This window comes from Notamacropus eugenii, chromosome 2 (genome assembly GCF_028372415.1).
Source record: "Notamacropus eugenii isolate mMacEug1 chromosome 2, mMacEug1.pri_v2, whole genome shotgun sequence".
NCBI lineage: Eukaryota > Metazoa > Chordata > Mammalia > Diprotodontia > Macropodidae > Notamacropus > Notamacropus eugenii.
The window spans coordinates 44,348,848-44,374,244 of NC_092873.1; the positions used below are offsets into that span (position 1 = coordinate 44,348,848).

The 25,397-nt window shown below is 41.2% G+C and overlaps 1 protein-coding gene across 2 annotated transcripts in view; it reads left to right on the forward strand.

The window, feature by feature from the left end:
• The window catches only part of CALN1 (calneuron 1), a 483,181-nt gene that overhangs the window by 431,522 nt on the left and 26,262 nt on the right, over positions 1–25,397 (forward strand). For both annotated transcript variants that reach the window (XM_072640114.1, XM_072640113.1), the window contains one exon: positions 17,595–17,751. In XM_072640114.1, the coding sequence (XP_072496215.1) occupies positions 17,595–17,751 (157 nt within the window). The remainder of the gene's footprint in view (positions 1–17,594; positions 17,752–25,397) is intronic.

Sequence of the window (25,397 nt, forward strand, 5' to 3'; positions counted from 1 at the left end):
AACAGACAAATACTGAAGTATGGTGCAGTATTGGAAGAATAGGGTTTGGAGGCTAAAGCTCTGACTGAATAACGGGATACCCCAAAGGTTGATTTGGGGGAAAGGGGGAAGACAACTGTAACCCAGGCTCTGGACCTGGAGAACTTGCGTAAGACTCTCCTCATTGGGAGAAAGAATAATGACTCCGCGTTGCCTGTTTGTGTGGGGGGCAGAGTTGGTGCAAAAGCTATGGAGACCAGACAGATTCTTCTGCATTCTTGATCAAGATGGATTCCAGACTGTTCAAGGAGAAAACCATGGAGAGGGAAAGGGGGGGGGAAGGGAGGGAGAAAGAGAGAGAGAGAGAGAGAGAGAGAGAGAGAGAGAGAGAGAGAGAGAGAGAGAGAGAGAGAGAGAGAGAGAGAGAGAGAGGAAAAAGAAGAAGTATTTGGAAAATAGACACGTAGGAAGATCTTAACCTCAGTCTCATTTTCTTCATTTCTAAAATGAGAATAAGGATACTCTGAGATCTAGTTCTACCTGGCTCACTGTGTAAATATTTTTGTAAACCTTGAAGCTCAGGTAGCCAGGCAATAAATAATAATAACAGCTAGCATTTATATAGTGCTTAAGGTTTGCAAAGCACTTTACATGTATCAACTCACTGAGCATTTATTAAGCACCTACTGTGTTACATGTTGGCCATATAAAGACAAAGACAGTCCTTGTTCTCAAGAATCTCACAATCTAATGGGGAAAGAAAATAAAACCCTCCTGTTCCGATATCCTGGAAGTGTTGTTGGTCACTCTGACAACAGGCCCCTCTCTTGGTCCTGTGGTATTTAGGACATTCCATCTTGCTGCAGACTAAAGCTATCTTCCTTCTCTACTTCAGTGGATTTGTGATCTCCATGCCAGACCTCCTTCCAACCACACCTTCCTTCTTTCCATAGCTTCTATATGTATCTTGTTTCTCCCTACTTGTTTACTTGTCTACTCAATGAGAATGTAAGCTCTTTGAGGACAGGGCTTGTCCTTGCCTTTCTTTGAATTCCCAACACTTAACAAATGCTTCCTGATTTGACACATTTTCTCCTCCTGAAACATTGTGTCTCTGTTGTCTTGTAAATCCTTTTGTGGGGGTGAGAAGAGTGCTTTCCTCTACATCTCTTGACATTGCATGGATGCTATTGTGTCCTCCACCAAGTCCTGCTCATAGACTTCTGGGTTCTCAAAGGCAAAGCCAGCAGAACACAAGCTCTGGCTGATTCTTCCAAGTTGGAAAGACTGAGAGAATGGGCTACAGAGTAAATGACTCTGTCTTTTTTGTGGCCCTTATCTAGCAAAGAACAGAGAGTCACCCATCCCCAAGAGATTGACCATGTGTTGGTGAACCCTTTGTCCATAGCCACCCATAACCAGATTGTGTGTGTGTGTGTGTGTGTGTGTGTGTGTTAAATGTGAGCATGTATACTTATAGATGCTGATTCATGAAAGGTTAAATGTGGGCTGAGAAGAAATGGAAAGAGTAGAGCTCCTGGTGCCTTTGACATGAATGTGGAAAATGCACCAACATCAGGCATGAGCCCAGCATGGTGTGGGTGGTTGAGGAGAGAGAAGGGCATGCCTTACTCTCACTTCTCCACAAGCCACATGACCTATACAGTAAATGCTATGGAGGCAGTACTGAAGACAGAGCAATCCTCCCTTCCATCCAAGCCTAAGAAGCAATATCTGCCTCTTTACTATGAGAGCCAGCGCATGGGTTCCAGAGGCTGGTGCCTGCCTCTGCATGTCAAGTTGCCTCAGCTCATCGAGGTTATCCATGGTAGTGGCAGCAAGTGTAGACCACTAGGTAATGGTTCTGGAGGGACTCAGGACCTGAAGAACTCCATGCCTATAGCTACAGGCAAATGACTTCTGGTGTCCTTAAAGTATATTATGTGTCCTCTCCTGGAACATTGACTATTGGCTATTAGGTAATGACTGTTTGTGAGCAGGCTTCTGCTTTGGGGTCCCACTGGCCTCTATGTGTTGTCAGAAGTCAGTGGTCTCTAGGGGACTATCTTTTGTTGACAGAACCACCAAGAGGTTGGTAGTAATAATGATAAATTCAATAACAATAATTATAAATAAATAACATTCATATAGTGTTTACTACATGCCAGACACTGTGCTAAGTGCTTTATAATTATTATCTCATTTGATTCCCACAATAAGCCTGGTAGGTAGGTGCTATTATTATCTCCAGCTCACAGATGAGAAAACTGAGGCAACCAGAGGTTAAATCACTTGCCCAGGGTCACACAGTTACTAAATGTCTGAGGCTGGATTTGACCTCAGATTTTCTTGACTCCAGGCCCAGCACTTTATCTACTGCACCACCTCATTGTTAAGACACTGGAGATTCTATGGTAGAATGGTAAGAGCTTTGGCTCTGGATTAAGAGAATGAAACTTCTGGCGCTAAATAGATGTATAAGCTTGGACAAATCACAACCTCCAGGGTCTCAGTTTCCTCAGTTGTAAAATAACAGGGTTAGCTTTTGAGGTCCCTTCCAACTCAAAATCTATGACCCTATGATCAAAGACTGTTGTCTGAAGTGGGGTCATCAAAGACCCAACATTTAATCAAAAATTAGAAGAGAAATGAGCAAAACTAAGGAGTAGTGAGAGGTTAGCTAGATTGGTGCCAAGGTAGCTTAAGTGCTCATAGTTTCAAAGAGGGCCAGCAACATCATGGGTGATGTCTTGACTTGTGAGTGAATTGGATTTAAATGAGGCAGTAATATACAAAGTCATGGGTCAGCCTTCCTCTCTCTCCCTGAATCACTGAAGTCCAGTGGCAGGATGAAATTCAAAATGACTAGTGATGGCCCAGAATGGAGTGGAGGACCTTGGTATTTTTGATGTTTGACCAAGCTCTAAGTGTTCCACAATGCCTGTGTCATTTATCTTCATGATCGTTGGAACAAATTAAATGTTGGGTCTCTGATGACCACACTTCAGACAGACTATGAACGTAGATCACCAGAACCACCAGCCTTCCTCCCCCATTCTACTCGCATGCTTAGATATCCCCCTAACTCCCTGATAAGTTTGAGGCCTTTCAGTTCCCCTCAGCTTGGTTTGACCATTCTGCTGAGATGATTTACTGGAGTGTGGCCGCTGCACAGGCTACAGCTTCTTGGAGGTACAAATGAAAGCTGAGTGAAAAAGTGGACACTGAAAGTTGATGAGCAGCCCTGAAAAGGAGTCCCAAGGAGCTTGTAGCCTATCCAAGGCTGACTAAACATACCTATATAGACTCATATGAAATAGATACAAGATGAACCAAGAATGGCAGTGCAAGGGGCAACCAACATAAGAGAAAAGAGAAGACAAGACTAAGTTGTGGTATAGAAGGGAAATATTGTCAAGGACCATAAGCTCTAGAGGCATCTTAAAGCAGAAGGCCTGGGCTGATAACCAGTGAACCTACCTACTCAAGGATGGAGGACATTCCTCAGAAAAGGTCTGCCATTTCCCCAACTTCCCCTTTAACTATAAACATCAAAATACAAGCTGAAATTTCTTTGATCGCACATTTCCAGTAACCTAAAATTTCCAACAATCTCAAAGAGGCTAGAGGTTTGCTAGAGAGAGACATAAATGTAAATTTAGGCAGATAACCCAACTTCTGACTAATATTAAGAATTTTCCTAACTAGGGGCTCAGAGCCATCGTAATTGAACTCATTACTTTTCATCTTAAACTCTCTAAAGTTGCAGAGAAAGGAGACTTGTGGATTGTTAGCATAAAGTGAACTGACTATTGAAAATGAGGAGACTAGAAAATCCTGTGACCCAAGGTGAGAGAGAGGCTCTTAACTGGGGAACTGCTTTCACCTTGTGCAAATACTAGCTGGGATTTGGAAGGCACTAAGACATACTCTGAGAGTCCTCATTTCTGAAACAAAAATGAAAGCAATTGTCATTTCAAAACCATTTCAGGGTAAAAGGGAAAAGATAAAGGGCTCTATGAACACAAATTTCTCACTGTTCCTGGGGGAAACAAGAGACAGAATTGGCCTTGTTCATATTTTCCATGTATGTGCAGTTAAGAAAATATTCTGGAATATTAGATGCACATGCTTTTGAGAGGAGTCAAGCAGACTTAAGAGAAGATTTTAGGACAGATCACCCATTAAACGATGGGAAAAGACTATGCCTCTTTGTTAAACCAGTGGTAAGGGACTGGAAGAAAAAAGGGAGGTGATTTATAAGAACCTTTCTAGCATTCTCTGTGATCTTAAGCTCGCCTATGAGTCGCTGAACTTGGCGTCATAGTGCCTGAGTTTGAATCCAAGCTCCTGGTATTACTTAGGGTAAATCAGTTAGCATATATGGGACTCAATTTCCTCATCTGTAAAATCAGAGATTGGTCTGCAAAGTCAGGGCTAGAAGTTATTCTTTGATTTGTGATTATCTTTTAGACAAAAAGAGTGAGGTTGGGACTATTCACCTGAATCCAGCATGTCTCTGTGTCCTATAAAATCCCCAGATTTGAGAGAATGGTTAAGTCAGTCACTTATGCCACCTATGATCCTATCCATATATCAGTGTGTAGTTAGGGGTGGGGAATGCAAGCAGATACATTTAAAAAGTAGATTTATTTAAATAAGATACAAATAGTCTTCTCTCATAGGCTTTTGTGTCTACACCAGTGCAAAAGCAGATACTTTTTTTTTTAAATGAGGTTTTGGGGAAACAGGGTGAGTTGAACTGATAGTTGAATCCTGAGTTCTCTTTATATTTTAACTTCCTGATTTGGTTCTTACTCTGGGGTGTAGAATTCCTGCTCAAGCAATGAACGACCTGCTTATCACAACTCCTTGGATCTAGAATGTCTGTAGGCATCACAGGACCAGCCCAGCCTGACTTTTTATTTTATAGAAACATAGACATATGTGCTCCTTTTAACATCAACCCTCTGTCTTATCACCCTGGCTAGGAATTTGCTTAATCATGATTACAGTCAGCTTTGCCAGATGTGACCCTTTCTAAGAGCTCTGGGCATTTCTAAATATTCTTCATCCTTCCTTTCCATCCCCAAAGGTAAATCTGAAGGCAGGAACAGGGATGAGCTTTAGTGCCTATGGCCATCCTGTTGACCCCTCGAAGTCAATACTGCCAGGAATCCTAGTCACAAACCGAGAAGCTTTGAAAACTCAATTGGCAGATGGCATTTTGGATATGTGCAGAGTGTGATATGGTGGAAGAGTATAAGCCAAGTGTGATCACACATAGCTCTAACTGCAGCAGAAATGTATTATGAGTAAGGGGCCAGTGCCTCACAGTATCCAGTGAAAAATTAATTCTAGAACAGCTAATAGGTCTGTGATTCCAAACCCTACAAGCACCAGGAGACGTGGTAAGGTTTATTTATGCTCTACTAAATGCATTCATTTATTATCAGAGTTGTCCAGAATGATTATAGCTTGTGGACTGCAGTGTCTACTTCTGCAGGCACTGCAGAGGAAAATTCACCAGGCTGGCTCTCTGGCATGACTCCAAGCTGAGTGGCAAAGTTGCCTTCATTTAGAACTGGCTGCAAACTTGAACTCCTTCCTCTTGGCCCACTCTTCCCAAGGACAGCATTGGCCTGGGGCTGGGAAGCTGGATGGGGAAGATATGCTCTGTGGCCAGCCCAGTTGAGTGGGAAGGTTATTAACAAGAGAAGTCAAGTCAAGAACCATTAATTAAGCCGTTACCCTGGACCAGGCAATATGGCAAGCATTGGAATTACAAAGAAAGGCAAAAAACATAAGAGACTCAGGAAGATGCTCACCACAAAGACAGGCACTTGGTAGCAGCCAGAACAAGCACCCACCTTGTATATAGACCCTGGCAGACAGAGCCACAAACAGTTTCAGCAAGTTAGCATGACATTTCGTTCCTGAAACCATGCTAAGCTCTCCTTACTCAAACTGTGTTTCTCCAAATGTTGCACCATTCGAAGCCTTAAAATAGTCTTTTAAGGTGCTACACTTTTCTACCTAGACAGGCTGAGTCTCTAAATGCCGGGGTGTTTTTTAAATGTATCACCTGGGTAACATTTTAGGCTCCCAAGCTTTTCAGGGAGAAGAGGGAATGGAGCCAGTGCATAAGTAATTAAACAAGTAAGTTTTGTGAATAGGCATAAAATACTACCTCCATTTCTTTCCATCATTTCCCAGTAGTTTTCATTAGCAGTGGACTGAAGAGGAAATATTGGATGAGTTTTGAAGAGTTTTTAAAACATTTTCATGACATTTTGACTCACTCTCCAAAATAATAAAATGTAATAAAAGAGGATGAAATGTAAGGTCCCTGAGGGCAGGGAATGTTAGCACTTGTATCTGAGTCCCTAGTACCAAGAACAATGCCTAGTACATGGTACTCCTTTAGTAAATATTTATTGATGAAAAGATCAGTTGAGTTTTATTCTCAGAAGCTGGCACAGTGCCCGGACTATGGTAAGTGCTGTCCATTGCTTACTGGAAATAAAAGTTTATATTTCTGTATAACTGTTTCTGTGTAACTTTATATACATATATATTTGTCTTCTTTCCATATATCTGTGTATGTATACACGCACACTCTCACACGCATGCACACACACACACACACACACATTGAGTTATATAGTTATAAAGTACTCCATCAGTGAAACAACCAAGCATTCAGTAGCCATTCTCTCCTTGGGTGCTATGTAAGGTATTGGGGATACAAACAAAAATCAACAACAGTCCCCTGTCCTCATGGAACTTATATTCTGATACTGGAGACGACATGAATATAAATTGTTCTATAAAAAATTCGTACAGAGGAAATCAGAGATTTTTAACCTTGTTTGTATCATGGGTCGCTTTGGCAATCTGGGAAAACCTGTGAATACTTCTTAGAATAAATATATAAATTAAATATATAAAGCACATATGATTACAAAAGAAATAAATTAGATGGGGAAATGGTTTTAAAAATATTTTAAAAGCAAGTTTATAGACTCCAGGTTATGAAGCCTTGGACCAGATAAAAGATTGCCTTAGAAGGGGAGGCACTAAGAATTGGGGACATCAGACCAGGAATGATCTCCTGCAAGAAGTGGTCAGTGAGATGGTCTTAAGGAAGCCAATGATTCTAAGAAGAGGAGGTTGGAGGAAGAGATTTCCAGACATGGAGATCAACCAATGAAAAGGCATAGAGATAGAAGATGGTGCCTCATATGTGAAGAACAGTGAATAGGCAGGCAGGTATAACTCAACCACAAGAATGAGAATAATGCTTAAGAAACTGGAAAGATAGAAAAGGGCTAGGTTGTGAAGGGCTTTAATGACAAACAGCTTATGTTTTATTCTAGAGATAATAGGGAGTCCTTGAATTGAGTAGGAGGGCAGCTGGGTGGCTCAGTGGAGACAGCACCAGGCCTAGAGTCAGGAAGCCCTGAGTTCAAATCTAGCCTTAGGCATTTACTAACTGTGACTCTGGGCAACTCACTTAATTTCTGTTTGCCTCCATATCTTCATCTGTAAAAATGAGTTAATAATAGCACCTCCCTTTCAAGGTTGTTGGGAAGATCAAATGAGATAATAATTAAAAATCTCTTAGCACTTTGCCTGGCACATAGCAGACACTATGTAAATGTTGGTGGTTGTTGTAATTATGTATTATTATTATAGAGAAGGAGAGTATCATGGCCAGACATGATCTAGGAAAATCATTTTGGCAGTTGCATAGAGCATGTATTACAGTGGACAGAGGCTTGAAGCAGGCACATCAATTAGAAGGTAGTTGTAATAGTTCAGGTGAGAGATGATGAGAGCCTGAATATTGGTAGCACCAGTGTGAGTGGAAAGAATGGAACCTATTTCGGAGTTGTTGTGAAAGTAGAATTGAAAAAATTTGGCAACTTATTATGCATGCCGAGGAGAACACCAAGGTTTGAGCCTGGGTAATAGGAAGGATGGTGGTACCATGGACAGTGATAGGAAATTTAAAAGAAGAGTGTGTTTTCAGGAAAAGAAAGTGAATTCTGTTTTGAATACATTGAATTTGAGATGTATATTTGGAGATACCTGACAGGCAATTGTTGATATGAAACTGGTTGTTAGGAGAGAGACTAAGGCTGGTTACCTAGATATGGCAATACTCAGCTTAGAGATGATAATTGAGTCCATGGTTCTGATAAGGTCATCAGGTAGGAACATACATAGCAAAGAGACTTGGGAGTGCACTCTTAGCTAGTATGCATGCTGTGAATGGAGATCCAGGCCAGACAGATAGGAGGGAAAGAAGATGGAAGTGTCTCTTCCACTGGGCCAGGCCCATCTGGCTGTCCAGAAATAAGGCAGCATGTCTGCAAACATGCAGGGTATGTTTCTACACCAGAGCAAACAGAGGAGCTGAGCTTTCTCTCTGCCCCACACCAGTTCTCCTTTGATCCCCTGTTCTTTGCTTCAGTCTGTTCTAAATCAGAAGAGGCCCTGAAGCTTGCCATAGACAACTCTTCCCCCCAAACAAGATGGGAGCCATCTCTCCACTCATCTTTCCAGCAGCACTTATGTGCCTTTGTTTCCCCTCTCTGTTCTCAAGAGCTGCACCATAAGCTCAGTTGCTTTTCCTTTAGTCTTTCATGGCTGCTTCCCATCCCACCAGACATCAAGTGTGCAGGCATCCTTGAGAGGGGTGGCGAGAATGGACTTGTTGAGGGAGCTGTCTACCACCAGTTCCTGGTGCTCTAGACTGAATGTGAAAGCTTGTGGATGATTCATTGGAGGTGTCTTTGCTGTCACACTGAGTGATTCACTGGGGAGTCTGAGCAGCTTGTTGCCAGGGCTCTGCAAGATGTCATACTTTTGCCCAAGTTCAAGGTGTTACTTTAAAAAAATGCCTTTTTCATTCAAATAATAATAATAATGTTCCAGGCAAATGACACTGCTTGCTATTTCCTATATTTGTGCCCACTGTCTCCAGGGCCTGGAAAGATCTCCCGCAGCGTCTCTGCCCATTGAAATACCCCACTTCCTTCAAAGTGCAGGTCTGGGGCTGCTGACTCCAGGAAGCTTTTCCTAACGCCTCCAACAAAAAGAGATTGCCTTCCCCTCACATGTTCTAAACCACCCTTACTGTTTGGTGCTCTCTGGGGAGTGTGATAGAGTAGAAAGAGCAGTGAACCTGGATCCCTGGAGAGAGCTGTGTTCAGATCTTACCTTTCACACTTCTGATTCCTCTTCTGTGAAAGAAGTGTAATAATGCTTTCTCCACTTGCCACACAAGTTTGTTTTGAGGAAAGCACGTCCTTTCAAGTTCCAAAGGGGTACAAATGTGTGAGTTTTCATTGAAACTGTCTGTTACTGTTGTTTGTGGTGGTTTTTAATCTAAGCTCATAATTCCATTGGTATGGGGAAATCCTCCCCTAATATATATCAATACTTCATTGACTACTCATAGGATTATAGACCTGGATCTATAAAGGACCTTAGAGACCATGGGTCCCAACCTTCTCATTTTACAGATTAGGAAACTGAGTCCAGGGTGGTTAAGAGTCAGGTGCCTGGTAAGTGACTTACCTAGAGTCACATAGCCAGTATGTGACCTCCTTGACAGCAAGCACTGGGTTTTTGTTTTTTTGCCATTCTTTGTATCCCTAGCCCTTAGCACCGTCCTTAGCACAGGGTCAGTGCTTAATACACGCTTGTTGATTGACTGATAGTATGTCAGCTCTGTACCATGATGCTTCTCAGTCATTATCATTAGCTATTGTAATTTGTGTTACAGTCATGCATATACTTATTTTGCCAACTGGGCTGCAGACTTCATTAAGACAGAGGCTATTTTGTTCCATCTTTTTTGCAATGTAGTACACACATATATGTGTATGCATGTATGCATATAATGTATATGTATATATGTACTATATATGTATGCATATATATATTGTGTGCATATATACTCACTATGTATATGCATGTGTATATAGTGTGTATGTATGCGTGTGCATATATATACAAGTGTGCATATATATATGTGTGCATATATATTCAAGTACTCTGTATATATATATGTGTGTGTGTGTGTGTGTGTGTGTGTGTATTTGAGAGAGAAGATAGAGAGAAAAGAAGAGGAGAGAGAGAGGAGGAGAGAAGAACGAGACAGAGAGAGAGAGAGAGGAGAGGGAGGAGGAGGGGAGAAAGGGAGGGAGAGGAATGGGGAGAGAGAGAACACTTGAATCAAACTGGTATAGGGATCATTCTTTAGTTTTGCCAGTTCTCTTTCTCTAATAATGCCATCTAATGAATGGGTATTGCCTCACCCTGAGTGAGTACCTGCAAAGACCTTGGTCTAAAGGGCCCAAGGTCTCCCAGTGCATCCTGGGTCATCTACAGTCGTCCTGATGAATATCAGATTCAGATGACTCTGGAGGAGAAGTGAGGCTGGTGACCTGCACAGCCCACAGCCCTCCCTCACTCAAAACAAAGTCAAGTTCAAATCATGTCATCATTTTTCTGCTGGCATGGTCTTTCTTGGCTACAAAGGACGAACACAAGTCTAAGTTCATATTACAGTGTTTGTGTGTGTGTGTGTGTTGTGTGTGTGTGTGTGTGTGTGTATGTTTTGTCTAGACCTGATACCTCCTTAGTGTTGGGTACTCCTCAAAGAGGAGATGTTCCTCCACCATGTCACCAATACCTGTTCTGAAATTTGTCTTAGAGGGTTTCCTAGAGCAGTGAGACATGAAAGGATTTGTCTAGGGTCACACAACTAGTATGTGTTAGAGGAAGGACTGGAACCCAGGTCTTCTTGACTCTGAGGTTGACTTTCTGCCCACTATACCACAGTTGCTGCTTACGTCTATAAAAGTAATAGCCCGCATCCCTACAGCAATTTACAGATTCCAAAGTATTCCACAGTGCATCATCTCATGTGAGGGTCACAAGGACTCAGTGAGAAGAGTGTGTAAGTACTATATTCCTATTCCCATTTTACATATGGGGAAAAGGAGGCTGATGGAAGTGCAGTAAGTGACCCAAACCTAAAGGGAGGGGGCACAGCTAGTATTCCAGCTGACGTTTTCTGTTCTTTCCATTACATCCCACTGTTCCCTGTGTTAAATGTCCATGTAGAGGTCTTGGGATATACATGAGCTGTCTGAAGCTGCGGGGCCAGGCCATCTGCTGTTTTCCTTTGGATGAGAAGTGCTCATAAATTTTCATTCTTGTCCACTCCCCTGAGGCTGTGCCTGTGAGGCTGTGCCTGTGAGGCTGTGCCCATGAGGCTGTGCCCGTGAGGCTGTGCCCGTGAGGCTGTGCCCGTGAGGTTGTGCCCGTGAGGCTGTGCCTCTGAGTCTGTCTTAAAGATAGACTCCAAAGCTCTTGGCATTCACTTTCTGTGGCAAGAAACATGTCACCAAAGACCTTTTCTTCCCCAGCCCTATCAACGGGTGAAGTCTGGTGAGAGAAAAGATCCCAAATCAAATCAAGTACAAGAGATTTAGAATTTTGTTTTGTCCAAATGCTTTCTCATTTGCGTTTGACAATTTTCCATTTATTTTGCACGGACTCAGGAAGGGTGACCAAGAATAACTCACCAGACTAAGCAGACTCTTCATGAGTCCCCAGGCTGGTCCATTACATTGCTTTCTGCCCCTGGGGGGCAATGCCCCAGCTAAGAAGGGGCTGGCTCAGGGATGCTTGGCAAATAGAGCTTAATACAGGACCTTATGAGGAACAGAGTGACCCCAACACCTACCAGATTCTCTTTTGCTAAAAGGAGCAACTCTAACAGAGTCTTATTTAAGGGAGGATAGAATGATTTGAAGAGAGCAGTGTGGTGTAGTGGAAAGACACTTGGCTGTGGACCTAGAGGACCTGGCTTCAAATCCCAGACTTGCCACTAAATCTCTATGTCATTGTGTAAATTATCTAATTTCCAAGTCTCAGTTTCCTCTTCTGCAAAATGAGGTGGTTGGACCAGATGACCTCAGAGGTCACCCTCCAGCTCTAAATATGTGATTCTATAACCAGAGGGGGAACAAAATAAAACTGGGTGGGGAGAGTGTCATTATAAAGTCTACATGTTATTGAATAACCAGACATACATTGTTGAATCTGTGAGGGAGACCTCTGGGGAGCCAACAAGAATTCTGGGCCAGCTTAGAAATAACTCAGGAACCCTAGGTCATGGACTGAGAAAATTTGTTGGGGTCCCAACCCCTAATAATTTGTCTTTATTTTGCATGTATGCTGTATTTGGCTCTCTGTGACCATGTCATCCCCCAGTAGAATATAAGTTCCTTGAAGGCAGGAAATATTTCATTTCAATCTATTATCTGCAATGCCTATCACCCAGTAGATCCTTATTAATTAGTTGATTCCCTGATAAGATGAAATTTAATATAGACAAATGTAAATTATATATGTAGATTTTTAAAAAATCAATGTCACAAACACAGGATGGGGTAGAGCCACTGGTGTGGAAAAAGATGTAGGGATATTAGTGAGTGGATGGCAAGCTCCATATGAGCCAGTAGGGAAATATCTCTGTGAAAAATGCTAATGCTTACCTCAACCGTTGTCAACAGTGTCCAGGACTAGGGAAGAACCATTCTGGTTGTACTCTGCCCTGCTCAGACCATATCTGGAGCATTGTGTTTTGTTCCAAGTAATCAGCCTATTCCCCTTAATTAGAGGTATAATAATAGCTTTCATATGGCACTTTAAGCTTTACAAATCACTTTCTAAATGTGTTATCTCATTTTATCTTCACTGAACTCCTATCATGTCAGTTTTACAGGTGAGGAAACTAAGGCTGAGAAAAGTTAAATAATTGGCTCAGAGTTACCCAGCTAGCAAATGTAAAATGGAGATGATGATGACAGCTACCTCACAGGATGGCTGTGAGGATCAAATAAGATAACACAGGGGATGTACTTTGTAAATCGTGAAATGGCTAGTTGTTATTATGGAAAGACCTTAGTCCAATTCACTCATTTTAAAGAAGAAACTGAGTGAAATGATTTGCCTCAGGTTACTTTGGTCACAATCCTATCAGCTAAATTCTGTGGGTATCCCTGCTTTACTGACAAGGAGATACTTAGAGGGATTAACATGACCTAATAACTAATGTGATCTGCCCAACCTGGTGATCCTGACAGATGAAAGCCAGATCCTGAGTTCAACGCTCTTTCCACTGTGTCGTGATTGCCATGAGGATTCTCTGTTCAGAAGTCTTCCCTTTGCCATTATGTCCCAGTTCCTAGGTATGAATTTCAACACACTTTGATATGCTTCCTTCCTGTTCAACAGCCTTCCCCCCACCTTCCAGCATTCCTCCAAGCTGATGGTTAAACCTTTCACTATTAAATCTAAAAGGCAGATCAGCATCCCCTGAAGTTGGGTGAGAATATGGCCCAGATACCCTTGGACCCAGAGCATCTTTGACTTGACTCAGCTTCAAATTCCATTTTTGCGTGGGACAAAAGGCAGCTCAGGGAGCTGCCACCTTTACCACTCTCCTTCATTTCTCCTTCCCTGTGTAAATGGATTTGAACTTGTTTCATTTGGACCTGCCAACAAGTTTGGGTAACCCACCTTTCATCTTGCTGAGCAGAGATGCAGGCTGAAAGCAAGGTGGGAATTGCTTTATAGAGAAAGACAGGAGGAGGGGGCAGAGGGGAGTAAAAGAATGGAGGAGAAAGTCTGAAGATACAGGCTGTTGTCCACAAAATGATAATGCCCCAGGGGCCCACATGGTCCATTTTGTCCTAGGATTATAGATAGAGAACTTGAGAAGACCTCAGAAGCCATCTAGTCCAGTCCCCTGAGAAAGAAATTGAGGCGCAGGGAGGTTATGGAATTGAAATCATTGATTTAGACTGAAAGGAACTTTAGAGGTCATGGATAGTAGAATCATAGATCTATAGAAGGAAGAAAGGAAGGAAGCAAGGAGGGAAGGAATGAAGAAATGAAGGGAGAGAGAGAGGAAGGAAAGATGAAAGAGAGGAAAAAGGTAAGGGAGAGAGGAAGGAATGATGGAATGAAGGAAAGAAGGAAAGGAGAAAGGAAGGGAGGAAGGGAAGGAGAGAGAGGAAAGGAGAGAGGAAAGAAGGAAGCAGGGAAGGAAGGAAGAATGCATTTGTTAAGTGCTTATTATATACCAGATCCCTTCTAAACACTGGAATTACAAATTCAAGCAAAAAGAAAGGCCATCCCCTTAAGGAGCTTAGGGGGAAAACAACACATAAAAGAATACCAAAAAACAGGGCAAGGGAGAAGCAGACAGATGTGGCAGGAACCCCACTAGGGACATGATTTTAAAGTCAGGAGCAGAGCCGGGGCTGGAGGGAATGAAAGTTGTCTAGTCTGGCCCTATCCACAAAATAGAGGTCCTAGTAGGAACTCACCAGTGGGAGAAAGGATTTGGGACTGGCTAGGGACTCCTCCAAGGTGAGAGGGACACCTGGATAGTTGGATGTTCTAGGGAGAAGAGGTCCCAGGGACTAAGATCCAGGATAAGACTAGTTGGGAAAACAAGGGTTATTCTGTGCCTCTGTTTCCTTATCTATAAAAGGTGAGTAAAAATGTGAATGAGATCATAGATTTAGAGCTGAAAGTGAAAGGTTTAGGGGTACTCCACATCAGATGTGGGATTTGAACCTAATATGCTCTTATCTCATGAGGCTATTGTAAAGATTTAATAAGAGAGCATAGGTAAATTGTTAGCAAAGCATCAAACCCTAGATAAATATTCTTATTATTACTGTAGGAGGGACTCTAATGTTAGTACTGGGAGGAGCCTAGAGAAGCAATATGGTACAGCTTTCTGCTCTGTGACTTCAAGATTTGGGGTCAGGGGACCTGAATTCAAATCCAGCTCTGTCATTTATTATATATAGTGTGACTTTGAGTAAATCCCTTAACCTCTCTGGTCCTCAGTTTCCTTATCTATATAATGGGGTGTTTGATCCAGGTTACTTCTAAGTTGCTATCCAGCTCTAAATCTGTGATCCTGTAAAACTCTTCATTTTACAGAGGAAGAATCTGAGGGCCAAAGAAAAATAACCTGCCTAAGATCATGGGGCAAGTTAGGGGCAGAGGAGGAACTAAATTCAGTGCTATTTCCACTTGTTCAGTCCGTATGTGACTCTCCATGACCCCATTTTGGTTTTTCTTGCAAAGATACTGGAATGGATTTGCCATTTCCTTCTCCAATTCATTTGACAGATGAGGAAATTGAGGCAAACAGGGTGAAGTGATTTGCCTAAAGTCCCATAGCTAGTAAATGTCTGAAGCTGGATTTGAACTCACAACAATGAGTCTTCCTGACTCCAGACCCAACACTCTATCCATTAAGCCACCTTAGTTGCCCCACTCTTTCCACTACCCATTTTAAAAGGACTTCCTCCTCTTAGGAGCCCTTTAAATCACCAACTTTCCTTGCACTTAGGCAAGAATTTGGATTTGATTTATGGACAGCAGCTTAAGAACATATTCTTTGAGTGGCCATCAAATGGGGAATGGCTGAACAAACTGCCGCATATGAATTGTAATGGAGTATTATTGTCCTATAAAGAATGACAATTCTGAGGAATTCAGATGTACATAGGAAGATTTATGGGAACCAAGTCAGAACAAAATAAGTAGAACTAAAAGTATAATACAATTACTTTTTTTTTTTTGGTCTTGACCTGTGTTTCATTGGAATAGGGAACTTCTGCCGAGGAAAATCCCTCTACCGATACAGGTTATTAACTGCTCTCTAGTTCATAGTCTTTAGAGAAATCTCCAATAAAGAAGCATTTGTTTTCTCTCCCTCCCATTTCTCTTCCTGTCCCTACCCCTGCCCCTGCCAACAATGGAAAAGAAAGAAAGACAAAACCCTTGTAACAAATATGCAGTGGAAATAAATCTAATTTTCCCACTGACCATGTCCAAAGCTTCATACCCCATTGTGCATCTTGAATCCATCATCTCTGTCAGGAGGTGGATGGGATGCTTCATCAGAACTCTTCTGAAAATCTGGTCAGGAATTGCATCGATCAGAATTCTCAGATCTTCCAGAGTACAACGTATATAGTCTTAGTTGTATGAAGCACTGACAGGAGAAATGCCTTACCTGGAGTTACACAGCCAAGACTCTCAGAAGTGGGTCTTGAACCCTTTCTGCCTAACTCAAGGCTTGCTTTCTATCTACCGTATTATACTGACTCTCAAGAAGTATAGTGGTATGAATGGGGGGAAAAATCACTAAAAGGAAACTAAGCTCTGGGAAATTAAAAAGCCAATAATGGTCCCAGAGAACAAACAATGAGCGCTATCTCCCTTCATCTGTTTTTCAGAGAGATGGGAGAATGACTGGGACAGACTTGCCCATTTTCTATACTTTGTCAGAAATAATCAGATAAGGAGATTTTGCTTTATTATTTTTCTTTATTGAAACAAAGAGTTCAATTTGGAGGAGAAGGGGGTCAGCAATTTTCAGTATAATTCCATTAGGAGTTACAACAGAGTATAGATTTTGCCAGCCAGTAATCTGCCCTTTCTGCTCCCTTTTGCTTGATGGATAGGAATGGAGGTGAATCTTTCTTTCACAAGTCTTCCTTATTTGATCCTGGTGGTGATTTAGTATAATCTCTTATTCAGCAATTGCCCTCTCTTTTCTAACCTACTTATCTCTGGAGATTTAATCAGCCTTAACTTGTTTCAACAAATAGCTCACTTTCTAAACAGGGGAAGTATTATGGTCCTTGAGTCTATGTGTTCCCCTCCTTTGGTATTTTGTAGAGTTTTTATCAGATAAAACGTTAATGATACAATCACAATAACTCAGAGCCCCCAGTTAGAAAAAATTGAGACGTAGATTTGGCTCTCTGTACTAACATAAATTTTTGTATTTCTCCAGGTAACTCATGGCCTCTCTGTATTAGAAGCACAATCAGGATATAGAAAATGTTTACACCAAAGAAGATATAGATATAGATGTATAAATATAAAGCCTATATCAAATTGCTTATCATCTTAGGGAGGAGAGAAGGAAGGGAGGAAGAAAATATGGAAATAATTTTATTTTAAAAAATGAGTGCTAAAAATTATCTTTACATATAATTGGAAAAAACAAAATATTATTTAAAAGAAAAAAAAGCCAGGAGAGTGTATTATTATATATATAATATATGTATGTAGAGAATATTATATATATGGTATATAGTATATACTATATTATATATACTTTGCATATTATATGTATGTATGGTATGTATATATAAAGTATATAGATAGTATGTCTGATATTTCTCTGTGACCTTAAAAAAAAGTCATTTAATTTCTCTAAACCTCAGTTTCTATCTGTAAAATATGAGATTGGATGGCTTTTAAAGTCCTTCCAAGCTCTAAATTTCTGATTCTAAGTATAAGATTCAAGGCTCAATCCAATCACTATTTATTTAGTACCTACTCTGTGCCAGGCACTGCATTTAGTGCTGGATTCAGAGCAAGGATGCCCAATTTCATTGTAACTCAGCTGCCTTAAAGGGACAAGATGTACCTGTGTGTGCACTGGTCATGCTCAAGGCTACCTCACCCCCTTTCTGTTTCTGCAGTTTGACATGCAAAGGATAACGCTGGAAGAGCTGAAGCATATCCTGTACCATGCATTCCGGGATCATCTAACGATGAAAGACATTGAAAACATTATTATCAATGAGGAAGAGAGCCTGAATGAGAACTCAGGAAACTGCCAGACAGAGTTTGAAGGAGGTAGGTCCATTTGCCTAGCCCACTGCAACCCCCTCCCCCGACTTTGATCCAGAATTTAGGTGGGCAGATACTTGCTGCCCTCTCTTTGGTATATGAAGAACGTACATGGTCTCCTCCTACCCCAGGAAAATTATTTGCTGTATCTACAAGGCAGGAGACTGAAATTACTTAAAATGTCTGCCTTTCAGAAAATGAGACTCCTTCCAGCTCCTCCATTTTCAGTTCCCTGTAGCTTGTGTGCAAGGAGGCACCAGAATTACAAAGATAGAAACCAAACAATCCCTGCCCTCATGGAGATTACATTCCCCTGGCAGGACACAGCACGTATACAGATAAAGGAGGGAAAGGAGCAAAGGAGAGACCCAGGCAAAGTGCTCCAGGAACAATCATTTAGTCAATCAACAAGGATTTCTTACGTTCCTACTATGTGCCAGACATTGATCTGGATGATGGCAATAGCGATACAAAGAAATGCCAGCAAGGTACAAAGAAATGCCCGCAAGGATCAGAAGTAGCTTCCTAGAGCTGGTACGTGAAAAGAGCCTTGAATAAAGATAAGGATTAGAGGGAAATGGAGGTAACAAGCTTGGAGGTAGACCTCTGGGAACAGAAAGGTAGACTGGTATTTAGCAATCGACTTCTTGACTGCCTTGTACAATGCTGCATTCTTGGACCAATCAGGACTGCACCTTAGCTGAAAGGAAGGTATGTCAATTCAGTTTGCTAAGTGGCTCCTATGTAGCAGGCACTGAAGATAGAGAAAGAAGCTAAAGACAGTCCCTGCCTTCAAGGAGTTTACAGATTAATCAATCAAATACACAAACAACCAGACAATCAAAAAAATACTTACGGGGCACCTACTGTGTGAGAGGTGATTTATTGGAAGCGAGGCTACAAAGACAAAAGTAACAAAGTTTCTGCTTTCATAGAACTTACATTTTATAATCTTTTTATCCCTTGGACTCAGCACAATGCCCTGTAACAAAATAATCAACCAGTAAGCATTTGATGATTGCCTACTATGTGCCAGGTCTTGAGATAGAAGAAGAATGGGAAATAATCCTAGAAAGGTGGATTGGGGGCAAACTGTGGTCATTCCTTAAATGTCAGGCTAAGGAGAATTTATTTCATCTGGGAAGTAATGGGAAACCACTGAAGTTTTTTGAGCAGGATAGTGATGTGGTTGTGCTTGTACTTTCAGAAGATTGTTTTGGTGGCTATGTGAAGGATGAGATTGGAGGGGAGAGAGGCTGACTGTAGGGAGACCAATTAGGAGGCAGGTAAGACTAGGTGAGGGGTGGAGATGACCAGTGTGAGTGGTGAGGGGACAGATGCAAGGGGGGATGGAGTCAACAAAATCTGGCTACTGATATGGGGACAGGGTGGGGGAGGGAAAAAAGACAGGGACAGATTAGGCAGCGAACTTGAGCAAAGTGCCAAGTGCCGTTGTAAAAATTCAGAACTTCGGAGGCAGTTTGGAGGTTTGGGGAAAAGATGATGCATGCTCTTTTGGACATGTTGTTTAAGATGCTAGCAGAAAATCAAGTGGATGGTACTCTCAGAACCTTTGCTGATCCCTTCCTGTGGGGAATGCCTACTTTATGGTATTCACCTAGTCTATGCCATCCCATGTTCAGCATTAGGACTTGAGAAGCTTTAGAAGCCTTATTTTCTCTTAAGCCTGCAATTCCAGTAGTAACCACTAGGGGAAAGATGGGGGCCAATGGTATCCAGTCAATAATAAAATTTTCCTCAGGCATAGCTATCTACCTGAAAACTGCTCAATTTCACTGCCTCCTTCAAATCTCTTTTTCATCTGGATAGAAGTATCTTTCTCCTTTGAGGTTTCACAATACCAAGCAACTGCATGTGCTTTCTTAGAGCTAGTTCAAAAGATCCCTGATTCACACATGGACTCAAACATGACTTAGGGCAGATCCCTTCAGATCTCTGGGCCTCAGCTTCTTTATCTGTAAAAATGAAGAAGAAATTGTACTATATGACCTTTCCCTCTCTAAATCTATGACTTAATGATATCCTCAAATTTTCCTAGAGGATCAAATAATGTATGTAGAGTGCTTTGTAAATCTGTAAATGCTATACAAATGTGAGGTATTATCTAGGATACCATGCATTTCCACATGCTAACTTTTTCTACTTGTATTTTTTTGTCTGTCTTCAATCAAGAGAGTTTCCTTGATGACCAAGTCACTCATTTCTTCCTTTCTACTTTGAAGCTCAGAGATTCTATAAAAGTCCTTTTCACCAAGGTTATCCTGCTCATCACTAACATGGCAAAAAAACCAGAGTTCTTTTTCAACCTGCTTAAACTTTGCTTCTTAAATGAATTAAATGTTCTCTTTTTCTAGACTTCTGGAAACATTTTTCAACAAAACCAAATATCAAATTTTTAAATTGTATTCTCCAGTGAGTTCTTAATTGTTATAATTGCTATGATCTCTTTCCCAAGAGTGGAATTCCTAGATAAGAAAAGACCAGGCAAACTCTAGAAAGAATTATCCCCAAACAGAGCTATAGTGTGAAGAACATTGGACAGAATCATTTTGGGGGTCCCATGTTCACATACTGATATAATCAAATAAAAAATGCAGAGGGAGTTGTCATTCAGACATAATGAAAAGGCATGCAGAGAAGGGGATGAGTGAGTCTTTTGGGGTATTAAGCTTTCTCCATGAGCAGTTGGTGCTGGGGCAGTCTTTAGTCCAGAGTAACTTCACGCACTGATTCTGATTAATTGAGGGAAATGCCAGACTGGTAGAAAGATAAGTCTGAATTATAGGCTATTAAAAATGTGTGCAAGGTACATACTGTACCACAAACTGACAGTTAACAAACTGCTTCCAATTTGAGGTCCTGCTGGTCCTGCTTTAATGAATTATGCTAAACATCACTTTTTTGGGGAAAAATCATATTCATTAGCTGCAAACAGGGGCTGCCTAGCTACTTGGAAACAGTTTGTTCTCCTTAAGTAGATTAAACATGCCCCCTGCCATCTTACTTCACACAATGACTTTGCTTAGCAAATAGAGAGTGACATAAGGAAGAGAACCCTGGAGGGTGAGTCAGGAATGTAGGTTCCAATTCCAAAACTGCTCCTTACTAGCTGCAGTATATCGGGCATTGTCCTTTCTTCCCTGGGTCTTGAGTTTCCTCTGTACATTGAAAGGCTGATTTCTAAGATCACTTCCTGGTTTAACACAATCATCCTAAATTCTGAATTAATGTAGCTTGAATGAATGAATGATGTACTATCAATGACTGGTAGCCATAAGTTGCTGCTCCTTATACAGATACCTATAAATTCCTGAAGGTAATGCACTTAATGTGATCACTGTATACTTCAGTCATCTGCAACTCTCTAAAGATAACCAGTGGACAGCCAAGTGGTGCAGTGGATAGAGCATCAGACCTCGAGTCAGGAAGACTCATCTTCTGAGTTCAAATCTAGCGTTAGACATTTATTAGCTGTGTGACCCTGGACAAGTTACTTAATCCCATTTGCCTCAGTTCTCTCATCTGTTAAATAATCTGGAGAAGGAAATGGCAAACTACTGCAGCATTTTTGCCAAGAAAACCCCAAATAGGGTCATGAAGAGTCTGAAATAACTGAACAAAACCACCCTCAAAGAGTTTATTGTACCCTGGAGAGACAGTATGTATATGAATAAATATAAATAAACAAACAAACAAATTAATTAATAAATGCAAGGTATACATGCAATAAACATAAAATCCAGAGGCTGCGTGGAATACTGACTATACAACTTACTCAGGCATCAGGAAGAATGGATTTTGAAGGATGCCTCTGCCACATGCTGGCTGTTTTGTGACCCTGAACAAACTATTTAACCTCTCCGGGCCCCAGGAAACTCTCTAAAATATGAGTTATAGAGTAGCTACTGAACTGTACAAGGAAAACGAATTTCCTCACTGGAAGCTCCCTATATCAATGAAATAATAAATCAGTTACCATACAAGACACAAAAAGACACAATCCAGCCAGAGGAAACTTGATTCCTTTGGGAGAATAGCAGGCTTTTTTGTCTACTTATTTGTTCTACTGGCAAAACTATTCTTTAATGGTCTGAGAGTGCTCTGGGTACAGAATTCTCAATATGTGATCAAAGCTGAACAATCTATTGGTTACTTTTGACAATTTTCTCTTTCTTTTAAAGTGGTCATAACAGTAGCTGACGTTTATATAATGTTTTACCATGTGCCAGGGATTGTGCTAAGGGCTTTACAGTTATGATCTCCTTTGATCCTCACAACAACCCTGGGAGAGAAGTGCTGTTATTACCTCAGTTTTACAGAAGAGGAATCTGAAGCAGACGGAGGTTAAGGGACTTGCCCAGGGTCACATAGCTAGTAAGTGTCTAAAGCTGGATTTGAACTCCTTCCAGGGCTCTATTGACTGGACCGCCTAGTTGCCTTTTAAAATTTTTGCTTTAAGAATGGACAGCTAGATGGGGTGGGGAGGATGGTATATGGAGCCAGACCCAAGTCTGAACCTCGGCTTTATGTTTTTTGTTCCATCTGACCCTCCACGGCCTGGACTCTCTATTACCATCCCCACACTGTTTCCTGGTCTATAAAATGGGAATAATAATACTGATGGTAGTTCCCTCCCAGGGTTGTTATGAAGATCAAATGAAATAATGTGTGTAAAAAGCTTTTCAAGCCTAAAGGTGCTCTGTAAATGTCAGATAGTCACATTATTAGTAGTGTTCTGTTAGGTCAGGCCTGCGACTTCTTTGGTTCAGGAAAGCCCCTGGTGAGGAGTTCCTCTCTACTCAGTGTGGATCTGGGCCTTTCCCTGCAGCCTTCTCTGAAGAAGAGCCTTATTCATGGATAAAAAGTCATGGGATGGAATGGACAGGAAAAGCATTGATTGATCACTTACTAAGCATCAGACACAGTGCTCCAAGGAAGAGAAAACTGAGGCGCCCTGCTCTCAGAGAGGTCACGTCCCGATTAGGGGAGTTCAACAGCAAGGCAGAGAGAAAGGGCCACAGGGAAAGGTCCTTCGGATTCTGCATCGGGTCAAGGCCCAGCACTGTTAGGATTCAACCACAGAATAGGCATTAAGGGCAAAGGGAGTCAGAGAATTAAAGCTCACAGGGACCTTAGAGGTCATTCATGAGGCCCAGAGAGGTTGGACCAAACTCCTTAGAATTAGAATTTGCCCAAGATTATATAAGTAGCAGAGGCAGGATTGGAACCCAGGTCCCCTGGTTCCAAGGCTAGGCTCTTTTCCACTGTGCCACCTTGTGTCAAAGGCAGAATTTGAGCTCAAGTCTTCCTAACTCTGAGAATGGCATGCTATCTACCACATCATACTGCCTCTCATTTATTAATTTTAATACCAGATAATTTATTATTTTGAAATAATTCATTCACTTTGGTTATTAGTGGTTGGTTATTTGTACTGTATTGATGTCAGTATCTCATATATAAAGGAGTAATGAGCAGCAATTGAGAACAGAATGGACCAGTGACCAGATGAATGCCACATTAGCATTAATGACAATGAACATTTCTTTCTTTTTTTACCCTTCTTTTGAGACTCTAGGCTCAGTGCTCTATAGTCAGGTACCTGAGTTCAAATCCAGCCTCAAACATTAATTATGTGATCCGAGGCAAGACACTTGACCTGTATGCTTCAGTTTCCTCAGTAGTAAAAATGAGACTAATAATAACACAAGGTTTGTGAAGATCAAATGAGACAATATTTCTTAAATGCTTAACACAGTGCCTGGCACATAGTGTGTGTGTGTGTGTTCTTCTTTCATTGCTGAAGACCATGCCATCAGAAAAATGATGACATGACTCACACTTGACTTTGTTTTGAGTGAGGGAGGGCTGTGCAGGTCACCAGCCTCACTTCTCCTCCAGAGCCATCTGAATCCAGCGACCAGATATTCATCCAGATGACTAGCGATGACACAGGATGAGGCAATTGGGATTAAGTGACTTGTCTAAGGTCACACAGTTAGTGAGTGTTGAGTGTCTGAGGTGACATTTGAACTCAGGTCCTCCTGACTCCTGCACCAGTGCTCTATCCACTGCACCACCTAGCTGCCCCCTGGCATATAGTAAGTGCTTCATGAATGCTTATTCCCTCCCCCAAGGGCTCTTCTGGACCCTCCTGGCTTAAGAGTGATTATCAATAGTAACTGTTACTCTTTCCCTCCCAGCCTGATGTCTTTCTTTTTCTTTCCCTCATTAAAAGGGTCATGCCCTGACTACTTCTTTATTTTTAAGTTAAATTTATTTATTTATTTTTATTTGTCAACATTTATTTCCATAAGATTTTGAGTTCCAAATTTTCTCCCCATTTTCCCCCACCCCTCACTCCAAGGACACCGTGTATTCTGATTACCCCTTCCTCTAATCTCGCCTCCCTTCTATCACACCCCTCCCTTCCCCACTGAGAAGGCAAGCAATTCAATACAGGTTATGCATGTGTAGTTATGCAAAAGACTTCCATAATAGTTATGTTGTGAAAGAGTGTATTTCCCTCCATCCTGTCCTGTCCCCATTTTTTTCTATTCTCTTTTGACCATATTCATCCCCAAAAGTGTTTACTTCTAATTAATCTCTCCCCACATTTGCCCTCCCTTCTATCATCCTTCCATACCCCACTTATAACTGTCTCCCCTACTTTCCTATAGTGTAAGATAGATTTTTCATACCAAATTGAGTGGGCATGTTATTCCCTCTGTAAGTCAAATGTGATGAGAGTAAGCTTCACTTTTTCCCTCTCACCTCCCTGCTTTTCCTGTCCATTGGAAAAGCTTTTTCTTGTATGAGAGATAATTTTCCCCATTCCATTTCTCCCTTTCTATTCCCAATATATTCCTCTCTCACCTCTTTATTTTTTAAATATCATCCCTTCCTATTCAACTCACCTTGTGCACTCTGTCTATATATGTATATTCCCTCCAAATACTGAGAAAAGTCTCAAGAGTTACAAATATTATTCCATGTAGGAATGTAAACAGTTCAACTTTAGTAAGTCCCTTTGATTTCTCTTTCCTGTTTACCTTTTCATGCTTCTCTTGATTCTTGTGTTTGAAAGTCAAATTTTCTATTCAGCTCTGGTCTTTTCATCAAGAATGCTTGAAAGTCCTCCATATCATAGAATGACCATTTTTTCCCCTGAAATATTATACTCAATTTTCCTGGGTTTTAATTTTTTAATTTTTTAATTCTTAATTTTAATTTTCTTGGTTTTAATCCTAGTTCCTTTGACGTCTGGAATATCATATTCTGAGCCCTTTATCCCTTAATGTAGAAGCTGCTAGATCTTGTGTTATCCTGATTGTATTTCCACAATACTTGAATTGTTTCTTTCTGGCTGCTTGTAATATTTTCTCCTTGACTTGGGAACTCTGAAATTTGGCTACAATATTCCTAGGAATTTCTCTTTTTGAATCTTAGAAGGTGATCTGTGGATTCTTTCAATATTTATTGTGCCCTCTGGTTCTAGACTATCAGGGCAGTTTTCCTTGATAATTTTATGAAAGATAATGTCTAGGCTCTTTTTTTGATCATGGCTGCAGATAATCCTATAATTTTTAAATTGTCTCTCCTGGATCTATTTTCCAGGTCAGTTGTTTTTC